Source organism: Schistosoma haematobium, chromosome ZW, assembly GCF_000699445.3.
Source record: "Schistosoma haematobium chromosome ZW, whole genome shotgun sequence".
Lineage (NCBI taxonomy): Eukaryota > Metazoa > Platyhelminthes > Trematoda > Strigeidida > Schistosomatidae > Schistosoma > Schistosoma haematobium.
Window position 1 is genome coordinate 46992297 of NC_067195.1, and position 12286 is coordinate 47004582.

The 12286-nt window shown below is 30.2% G+C and overlaps 1 protein-coding gene across 1 annotated transcript in view; it reads left to right on the forward strand.

Annotated features, from left to right (window-relative positions):
- The window catches only part of MS3_00001173 (uncharacterized protein), a 45409-nt gene that overhangs the window by 16037 nt on the left and 17086 nt on the right, over positions 1-12286 (forward strand). The window contains exon 3 of the mRNA XM_051208666.1: positions 7989-9293. Within this exon, the coding sequence (XP_051071640.1) occupies positions 7989-9293 (1305 nt within the window). The remainder of the gene's footprint in view (positions 1-7988; positions 9294-12286) is intronic.

The following is a 12286-nucleotide window of genomic DNA, read 5'->3' on the forward strand; positions in this document are numbered from 1 at the left end:
GTACAGCAGCATCTCTCCCGTATTTAGCCTTTGCTGTTTGCTTGGGTCCAATGGGCTTCGCTGGTTCCGAGTACTTCCAATTTGTATCCTCATTTCCGTTGCTATTTGACTGGTCATCCAGGTCCCCCACATTTTCCGGATATTCCATGTACCTATGAAAATTATCGCTCTGGTTTTTAGATGTAGCATTGACCTCATGACTTCTGAAGGAACTCGTCTTTCATCATGAGGCGTCACAATTCTTCCTTCTACTCTTAAGGCAGAGTCTAAATGATTTTAATTGTTTATTCTCGTTAACGTATTTTAGCAAGATTTTTTTCTACCGGATGGGGTTACCAACCCCATGCCCAACTCTCCTCTTTTGCTCGGGCTTGGGACCGGCAGTAACTTTAGAAGTGCTACAGGTGGAGTCATTAAATATGTAAACGACGGGTAGACTAATAGTACTAGAATAAATACAGTATCTTATATGTTAGTAATGTGAATAAAAATTGATTAAGTCATTATTTTAAGCATTAAATGTTTAACAAAATTTTTATCATTATATTACCACTATGCATACAATATTTATTTATATATACATGTTATAGTGTAAACAACTCTAATGAACACTCAATATCTATCTAACTATTTATGAGGTACTTTCTCTCATTTTCAGTTGTTTATATCTCAGTTTGTAAAGTTAGTTCAAAATATTCACGTGATTATTTCACTGAATTATATTGTCATTGTTTCTCCTATTGTTGTTATTGTTGTTTAGACTTGAAATGAAAATGTTCACAATTCGATACGACTAAAATTCAGTTGTTAATGTATTAGCATAAATAAATAATTGATAATTGAGTGATTTTATTAGAAAGTGATAATAGCTCAGTCTATTGCTCATCGGTCTTATGTCAATAAGTTTACTATTCATTTACATACCTGGTTTAACTTAACTGAGTGAAATTGTTTGAATATACTATATATGTTTAGTGCATAAAGAGGAAGGGTGTCAGTGAAAAGGAAATATATATGAAATATTTTGGTTTATACAAACCACTATGAATAAATGATAATCAAAACAAAATTAGACCTTCTGACCTATTTTTATTATTGCTATGGAATAAATGGAATTAACTTTATGAGTATATATATATATATATATATATATATATATATATAAAGTAGTACACCACATGTTTACTATGTATTTTGTAGGCAAACATTCATTTTTATCTCAGAGGATTTTTCAAACTTATCATCATTTCAGTAATGAACTACCCCCAAGTTATATTAGATATTAAATTTCTACCATATATGGATTCTTTACAGTTTGGTATATACTTATTTACACTAATGGGAAGTAGAAATACTGAAAAATACATCAGTCTGAATTTTAATTTAAAGCCTAGATATTATAGTAACAATCCTTAACAATTATAGACTAGATATATAAAAAGTTCACTACCAAAAAAATCCTCTTCAGTGGTAGTTACACTAATACCGACCTATGAGAAAAAGTTAAATGCACAGAAGCCTTGATAGATAAATGTACAAATTACTACTATAACGTCCATCTTCATGAAATAGACTGCGTTACACTTATTTTTTGAAAGTTAATTATATCATATTACAGATTCTTGCATATAAAATCAAGGTTAACACTTAACGCATAGAATGAATGTTCAACCCACAGAATAACAAATCTTCCAAAAAAAGGAAAAAGTCACTCATATTTAAGTACATTTGCGAAATATAACAGCATTTTATATTTCAATTAGTATTTAAGAGTGAATGACGAACTCTACTAACAGATTCAATTATTCAAAGATTAATATTTTCTTATATTTAACTGACAACAGTGTAGAATTTAAGTAAATTTATGTGAATTCATTAAATTAACATGAGGAAACAAATATAAATTGTCAACATTGTTTTCCCTTTTAAATGCCAAAAAGACATTACCTTAAGATTAAATGTGTTGGGATATCAATCATCAATAAATAACACATAGTGATAAGGCAACAATAATTAAACGTGACAATAAATAAGTAACTAAATAAATGATCATACTTGACTGGTGGAGGCACCACTAATGAATTTATTTCCAGTTTATTTCTGTTCCCTTTTTTCGAAAAAATTGACAAACAACAATCAAATTTATGTAGATTTTATTGTTATTTACTTTTTTCTATCATGTTCATTCAGATGAAGGCGGTTTATTTCTTTTCTTGTCTTTATTGTTTAAGTTTAGCTTTGTGCTTTTCTTTTTTCTTTTGAAAGCCATACAACCCCTTCCGATCATAAACACTCTCTCACCCGCTTATAAACGCAATTTCTATCATTGATTACCCATTTCTCCTCTTTTTACTTTCACTATGTATTCATTATTCATTTTATTGTTAGTATGTCCGTGTATATATTTATTTAGTGTTTTTATTCTTTGAATATCAATAACTTGGTACAAAAATTGCAGTCATTCAAATAATAATTATTAAATGAGTGTTGAATTGTCGACTTTAGCTAGCAGGTTCTCTTTTACTCCTGCTCTCTCTCTCTCCCTTTATTCATCTACTTTTACTGATGTACAAGTGAATGCATTTGCACATATATATATACTTACACAGAGATATAAATTTTGAAGGTTGACATGTAAACTCGTTTTATAAAAGAGACATAACACAGTTGCCGTAACTCATCTATTTCGGCCCCATGTCGACATTAATTTATCTTACTTTTCTTTCTTTTCCACCTTCTTTAACCTGCTGTGTTAATCCCCTAACAGTATTGCATTTACCTCTCTATCCTTCGTATGTTAAAGATGTATGAAACCTGATTAATAGAATCACGTGTTTGGTGTTACAGTTATTATTCTTATTATTGTAATAGTTAATTCAAGAGTCGTTTGGCCTTTTCAATAAGTGGTCAAATTTCTAAATACCGATTTTGTAAATAGGTCATGTTAAGAGAAAATAGAGCGTACGTAAATGAATGATCGATTAGGTAATTTTCAAAAATACTATTTCATTAATTAGAACCTTTCCGTTTTATTTAATTTCGTGTAAAAGATGAACAACTTCAAATGATTACTGTTTTCATCAACATCGAGTTCAGACTCTATCTTATGATTATACCAAAGCTAACTAGATGAGGTATACGACAAATGACCAAAAACCACATACAGTACTTTAAAAAGCCGATCACCTTAATATAAAAAGAAAATAATGAAAACAAACACTGAAATTAGGGAGAAGATTAGTTAAAAAACAGATAGGTGTAATGTGATGTTTATGATGTAGAGGAAGATGTGACTTTACGTATACTAATTTGTTTTGTTTTTAGACAATGTTGTTGTAATTCAACAGTCACTGATTCCCAACATTTCGTGAATAGAAACCAATAAGTTTAAACACACTTAACTAATTCATGTCGTTGGAATGTTCAAAATTAATTTAATCAACCTCTGTGTTGATGCTTCAATATTGATTATTAACTTACGTTAATTGTTTTAAAAGTAGCTTAAAAGTGGAACATAGTTCCGTTTCGTTTTGAACTTATTAAGTGTATATAACTGTTCCCTAGTTAATATCTCTGACGAAATTTGAACCCAAAAAGGAACATATATCCCAGGGTTTTATCCATTTAGCTACTAAATTCATTTCGTATTGGTTGTTTGAATCTTCTCATTGATGTTTAGGACTGCAATTTATTAGTCTCTTATTGGCATATGCGCATCCTGTGCTGATTTCCTCGATATTACTTTAAGTCACAAGCATTATAATCAAGGATGAATGGTGGCTAGCAGTGGAATCAAGGACGCGCGTTTTGCTCGACTGGGCACTCATCAGCTGGATGTACCCGCACCTCAGAGTTGATGTTCACTCCTGCTACTAAATTTCTAAAACTTTGAGTTGAAAATTAGGTTGTTTTGATCTTTTCTTCTGACTAGACCTTAGTCTGTAAAGTAGACATTTAAAATAAATTTGTTTGTACATGATACACATATGACTATCATTTCATACTGTTAAGTTGGTCAACTATTTTGTTTTAATGTATTACTTTTTTAATTTTGGCCCAAAAGTTCATTTAAAGGTAATGAAACATTAAGATTATGATAATACTAATATAAACACCATTTCCTTAATAATCCATTGTTACTTGTGATGACTGCGTCAATTTTCAAACTTTATGAACTAACCAGATTTCAATACTGCATACTATCTTACACATTCCATTCGCTTTAATAAGTCAATCCGTATAACATCTATGCTAGTTAATCAAGATACTGTAATCATATTGATAAACATTATGTCTCATTCAAATTGTAATAGATTCGATTGAATACTTTATTCAGTATACATCATTACATTGATAAACGTAATACATGGATTGGCTGTTTGAATCACTCTTCTTTCGTCTAATTAACTCTTATTGTACAAAAGTAAAATAAAACGTATATATATATATATATATATATATATATATATATATATTAAAACCTGTTCAAAAAGTTTAAACATTTTATAGTTATAAATAAATAATATATTTGTAATATCCCAATGAGTAGAAAAATTAGGTTTTCTGACGTTTCGTTTATTTATTCTCTGAAGAAGTGGCTTACACTAAGTCAGGAAACATCGGAAAATCTAATTGTTCTACTCATTGGGATATTACAATTATATTATTTATTTATAGCAATCTACCCAATGCTCAATTTATTAGAAATTATCAAGTCAAACCTTGGTAATGATACCTACATTTTATAGTTATATTAAGTGAGAGGTAAATGTGAACACAATGTACTTGACCTATCTAATTAGTTGACTGAGATATGAAAATCTACCAAATTATTAAGAATAATAGTGCAAATTATAGTTAGATTACCATTATTAATGCATTTCTCTCGTATTTAACAATAAAATAACACGATTATTTTTTTATGAAACCTATTTTTTCGAATTCGTACTTTTAGTGAATTTTCCTCATACATAGATTTGTCAAATTCTATTTTCAAGTCTTATGGTAAAAGAATTGATTCGACTTTTCCTTTCTGTTTAGATTTATTCATTGTAGTATGCACTCCTATAATGGATTATTCTTTCACTCCCTCCTCTCTGTCATAATTCTTACTTCATTCTTTATATGATCCATTTTTCTAAAATGACTAAATTAGACAAAAACAAAGTAGAACAGAATCAGTCTTGAGTCTGCCTTGTGAGTCTAACAAAGCATTTTTCTAAAATGGCCTACTAATTGTATGTAACTGAGTCATTCTTACCATCAGACTACAAGTGATTTTCTACCCCTAGTTCAGGTTAATACATGTAAGGGGTGGGAAGAAAAATTATTTTCTCCATTGTCTGAGCTTTCCAATACACTTGACATAAAATGGTTCAATTACTCCCCACCCTACCCTTTTCTCTTTATATATTCTGGAACTGAGATTAGTAGTGCAATTCATTGATTCTTTTTGAACATTGATGAATGATGAATGAGTCAGTCATGTTTTTGCACATAATCTCTGTGCTGATCGTAAATTGTGTATATCTTAAATCTTAAAGGTCAAAGGTTTCAATAAATCAGAACACATCTTCAATCAGGAAGTTCATTTAATTAATATACGTTAAGGAGAATGATTTAATTGTTTAAAATATTTCTATCAATTAGTGTCTATTTTATAAAACTAAAATATTTTTCACTAAGTAGTTTCATAAAGAATTTTATTTATATATTTAATTTAACCAAATAAAATATTTAGATGATTGTTTCCAGTTTCATACTTATAAATCAGTGTTTATTCCTAAATAAGATAATTTAATCAATACAACAAATACAATAGGAGATAATTTGTTGATTATACTCTAAATACATTAATTTTATATCTAACTATTCAACAGTGATGATACTTTAAAAAATATAACATATTAATCTACACTGAATAAATTTATCTTGCAGCTTACATCACGAATTGATTTGGGTCAGATAACCGTTAAAAAGCCAGGAAACACTGAGTAGCTTTGTCACCTTAAAATGAGACTCTTCAGAACTGTACATATACGACCCTATGCTGTTACCTAACTGAGATCAGTCTATGAGTTATTCCATTTTCACTTAACAAATTAAATGAGTATCATGAATATTCCCAATACCTTTATTCTACCAACTAATTCATTATGAGTACAATTATCAGTTTGTTTGAACACTTAAGATGGTGTAATTTTACCCATTTTTTTACTCATATAAACACCATATATTTCTCTTTGATATTTACTTTACTTTAGTTGCATAATGCTCTATTTAACTTGTATATTCACCTTTAGATGAAGACGATAATAATAATAGACCAGTTTATTAATACTCACAAGCTGAGTATGGATGAAATATTATAGTTCATTTTGATTGGATGAACGTATTTCTACTCTACTCATCATCACTAATTTTTTTAATCATCACTCACCTTAATGTTATTTTTCATACTTATTTTTTTTGTTATTCCCTTACCTTTATCATAATGTTTATTTTGTATAAACCAATAGTTTTTATTGTATTTACTTACTGAGCGTTTATGCGTAAACAAATAGAAGAATTTTTATTATTATTAGTGATTGAGAAAAATAAGATAACCAATTAAATGATTGAATTAAAAATTTTAACAAATTTGAGAATAACAGCAAGTTTGATTCCAAAAGTTTGCATTTGTCAAGTTGAACATTACAATGCTACGATCAGTTGTTTTCTACTACGAAAAAATGGAAATTCTCAATACATTAAGTACTATCAAGAACTTATAATGAATCTTTAAATAAAATGAATTAGATTAACTCACCAACTAGGTACAAATTTGTTTACATGATTGTGAGCCAATAATACTACCTAGCAGCTTGAACCAAAGTAGATGAAGTGGGGCTTTGAATGTGCGAATTCGTGGCTAAGTGTCAAACGCCTTAACTACGGAACCATTACTCTCTCACAAGAAACTGAATAAAACTCCGTTACTCTTTTGTATTTACTGATATTCAACATCGGGTCAAACCATCCTTTCTATAAAATCTCTGACTTTGAACTATGATTTTCTTTTTACCATGTATCAATCGATTTTGTTTAAAAGAAGTTTGACAAATATTATACATTAGGAATTAAGCTAAACTTTCATTTTGTTTTTACCAAACAGTTTGATGTGATTGCTTTTATCTAGAAAATGTTTTCTTCTGCCAACAATTCTTGCTTAGGGTGATAGTAACTAAGTTATTAAAAGTTTAAAAAAGCATATAAGTACATTGATACATCAAAGATGATCTATGCAAATTAATGATGATGAACCTTCACAAGTCGGATGGCAAATGAAATCAGTTTTTATAAAAATAGACATTTATAAATTGGTATAAATTTCATTGACCACATCACTCAATATATATACCATGAATTGATCATTGAGTAGTGACCAGTGTGTCGTTTGTTTAGTACTTTATTGCTGATAAATTTCTATTGATTATGTTTCAAAGTGACCATTAATTTAAACGATTCAACACTGATTATATTTTGTTGAGGTGTAGGTTGCTCTCCGCTAGTCAGCAGGAAATACTGGACCAAGGCTTTACATTAGTTGGCATTCTTAAGCATGGCATGACTAGAATCCTGAAGTAGCCGATGCTCTATGTGCAGTTTGAACCGACGCTACCTAACCTCAAATCCTACAGCCAGCATTAACTCCCTCAAGACTGTAAGAAGATCATGCTGACGAGTACAGACCAACATAAATCATGTTCCAGGGTTTTCTATCGACTGATTCCAACCACCTAACAGTTCGTTGATGAAAGAGATGACTGCCGCAATAAGAATTTTAAATTTTCACTTTTTAAGCAGAGGTTAGATATCGACTTAGTAACTGCATAATATACGGAAGTATATAAGACATACTCTTGAGATTAATATTACTTTAATTTTACAATCGCATTAACAACTATTATTAACTAATCTATTAACTTTATTTGTTCTTAAAATTTTAGGGACGCATCTGTCTGTCAGCATCAAAGTCTACGAATAGCTCTTCATCACCCGAAGAGGATGATGTGAGTACATGCAAGACAAATCAATCAATAACCAATTCTATAAAAAACGAACCTGCGAATACTAACTTTTCGCCGGGAGCAAAACGTGGTTTTTTATCCGGTTTAGATGAAGTTGACGGACAGATAAAAGATGACAGTGTTGGTTCACCAAAGTCTAAACGAATATGTAAAGATGTAGACAATACAGGAACAGATACAAATATGACAAAATGTGTCTCTTTCTCAAACATCACACCATTTTGCTTACCTATTGGAAATTCGCTAGCCGACAACAAGCAGGTGCCTCTAGTGACATTTAGTTCCCCTAGTGTGAATGGTCTAAATTCACTATCAATTCCGAGTCCTTTCTTTGGACAACTGATCCCACTGTCTAGTCTACCTGAAAACGTTATTTGTGGTCTGTCCACAACAATCATGAATAATCCGCAAACATCAACATTAGGTAATTCTGGAGATAATTCAATGACAACAAGCACAGGACATCATACTGAATTACAGACAACACAAAATCATCCATCTGCGTGGGTTCTAGCCAACCCATCTGGTAATTTATCATGTAATTTGACCCAGCAAGCAGAATTAACCGCACTACAACCTACTTTATTTGTGCCTGTACCAACCCTTGGTGATTCATCTGTGACTCCAGCTCTAAAAGCCCCGCAGTCATTGGATACGTCGACAACTAATCCTTTGGCAAACTGTGCTGGAATTTTACGTTATCCTGATATAATTGAGGCTTTAAAATCTATGGCTGCCAATGGAAATCTAATATCGGCCATTAACGTACCATCTTCATCATATTCGACAAATATCCAAACACAAACAAACAGTTCATCAAATTGTAACGATAACATTGAACGCTTACAGTCGGCTTCACAGATAAGCTCACCTAACTTATCTAGTTCAAATAATCTTGCAGCCTTAGTAGCCCATCTGACTGCATCAAGTAATTCAAGAACAATTCCACAATCAGTTACAACAAATATTCCAAATACAACCTGTGGTATTACATCTACTGATAATAATACAACTGATAGCTTGCCTTTTAGTACAAAATCTACTTCTGAAAGTTCAAATATTTCAAATTTTAATACATTAGTTTCTCCTACACCATTATACACCAAGGTTGATCAAATAGATTCAGATGGAACTTCACTAGTTCCTGGATTAACATCTGTGAATAACATTGGAACCAATGAAGAAATCAATTTTCCTTCAAATGATCAAGCTCTAGATATGTCTGTAAGTTAATAATTCATTAAAAACATAATACTTTATGCGCTGCTTGAGTACACTGAAAACCAAATATAGTATAAGTGTAATAAAATTTGTATTGACACAAATGAAACAGATTACTCCATCTTCTATCTTAAAAAATCCCCTTCTTTGTTAACTATGCACGTCGTGCATTGATATTACTCCAGGTTTCCTTGCAATGACATATTTTTGGTCAATTAATTTTACTAGATATGAACTGCCTTTATAAGTGTGTCACTGCAATGTAATTTTTTTCGGTTTTTGGCAAGATCAACTTGGATATTGTTCGATAACTTGTAAGGGAATTTCTTTGTGTTAGAAACAATGATTGAGGTAAATGACACTAATATTCTTCTACTTGAATGATTGTCTGTAATCACAATTTTATCAGACGTTAACATACAGCCTTTCATTAAATCGTCAGGTATTTAGTAGGTGCCTTTTATCACTTCTCCTAAAAAAAATATATTTCACTGAGCAAGGTTATTTTTATCCTTATATATGAAAACAATTTTGTTGAACAGTAATTACTGTCGTAGGATGTAAGGACTTAAAAAAGATATACTATTTTAACCTGATAAGTTAAGAATGCAAGAGAACAAACTCATACGTTAAAATATATTTGTCGTATAACAGACGTTCGCTAAAAATATGAAGTTTAGATTAATTTATTGCTAACGTAAACTCTCAGTTGAAAAAAATTATGAATGTCCATGCTTCTTGCTCATTTCCAACAAGCTGAGACAAACTTTTGGTATCATTCTCAATAAGAACTAAAAGTTATCAATAAGAAGCGATTCACATATTTAGTGTTTTTTGTGTATAAATATTTATTGAAAATGGTTTCAACTCCATATTTCTTATTTATTTTTTATTCTACTATGAAACTGGAGATAATTCGTCGTTTAAGTGAGTCTTTAGAAACCTAATTTAATGAACTCTTATTTGCTGCTTCTCTAATCTTTTTTATTAAGATACTAAAATTACAGTGCGCTTTTGATACTTGTGTATAACTGGGTTTTTTTTTAAACAAGAATATGATTGTTATCTTCTGCTTTAGGAGTTATCATCATATTTTAATATACACCAGAGTATTTTTTTTATGTCAATAACGTTGTTCGCAGACCGTTTCTATGCATATTTGCTTATAATATATTTTACGTTCGAGTCGATAAATCAGTAAATATTTTTTTCACCCAAAATCTGTAGGCTTTTGAGGTAAGAAAAGCTAATTTATATTGCTGTCTGTAGAGTTCACCTCGTTACGAAATTATATGTCTGTTTATCCTTAAAACTCTACGTGTAAAATTGTGTGTTAGTGATTTTATCTCCCCTTTTACTCCTCTTGTGTTAGTGTTAAGTCAATTAGTTTGCCTATTGTTTCTCTTACTATCATATTACATTACTGTTACTACTATTACTACTACCACTACCATCATAAAACATCACTCATGTAGATATGCATCCTTTGACCCTCAAAATTTGACATTTTACATGTTAACACATGATGCACATTTTAGTTTTTACGTTTTAACTGTAAAAAAAATTCTATTCACCACATTTAGACCATAAATTTTGTGTATATTTAATGAGGAAGACCAAATAGAAAATAGAAGTAAGAAATTGTCTGCTTGTCATTTCATGTGAACAAGAGGTAATTTGTAGTATATTAATTTTAAATTTATTAAGTCAACTCTGTATTAACTGTAAAAGAAACTATTTACTTCGAATTGAAATGTTGTGTTGATAACAATTGTTTTATTAAGAAGAATTCATTACAGTTGTTAGAGAGTAATCACCACAAAAAAAGACAATGAATTCTAATGAAATTACATTTATGCCTAAATCTAACTAATGTAGATAAATGATAATAGATCTTATTCTTTCATGTTCAAACATATATTTTACCTCTGAATTCATTTCATGTTCAGTTTAAAGTAACAAGTTTATAAGAGATAATGCATTGTAATTTATTACAATATCGTACAATAGCTAATAGATTGACTAACTTATTAACTTCTGCGTGTTTTCGTATATTTATGTTCACTGTGTGTTAACTTTCACTGTGTTCATGAATATTATTCGGAATAACCTGATAGTGAGTCAGTATTAAGCATATTTCTAATTTATATTAAGATAACCATATTAAATTCTTTGGAGAGTATGCCTGTAATGATCACATGTATCATCATAGGTTTTGAAATTCACTTAGTAATCGGGTTTCCTGTGTTAACATCTAAGATGCTTTACCTGTATAATTAACCAATATATTCTATCAATCACTCATGAAGTACATATCGAAATCAGATTGGTATCTTTTTGTTGGTATAGTTCAGTTATGTCACATCAAACCAACTGTTTCAATTGAAAATCACGTGTTTTCGGTTTACTTTCACAGCAGATATCGATAAAGCATCTTTAAAAAAAAAGATTTGTAAAATGCAGATTTTTGTACTCAGGTCTGAAGAGCACTGTTTTTGTGAAAGAACTGGTGGGACTAACTGAATACCTAAAGCGAAATACGTGTAACGGCATTCGAATCTTCGGTCTACTAGGATGAGTGCATACAATTAAATATAACAAACATTAGTTAACGAGTTTATAACATCTACTCAACAAATGTTATAATTGCAATATTTCTGAATATTCTCCATAATGGAGAAGATTAACAGTTCAGGTAAGTACTTTAGATGTTATTTATTTCTCTGTGCTAGATGGTTTAGTAATGGAGCTTTCATTGTCATTCTAGACAACATTATCAGCGCCTACTTCATACAAGCGTTCATCACCTAGATTATAGAGCTTAATAATATTAAAACCACATTCGCTATGTTTTGATACTGATTTTAAGATCAACTGACTCTACAAAGTGAATGATCATTTTACTCATCAAGTTTGCTATGAATCATGAATTGTAATGTGGAAAAAGTAGATAATCAACCAAGCTTATTAATTTCAGGTCACGGTTATTTGTTTCT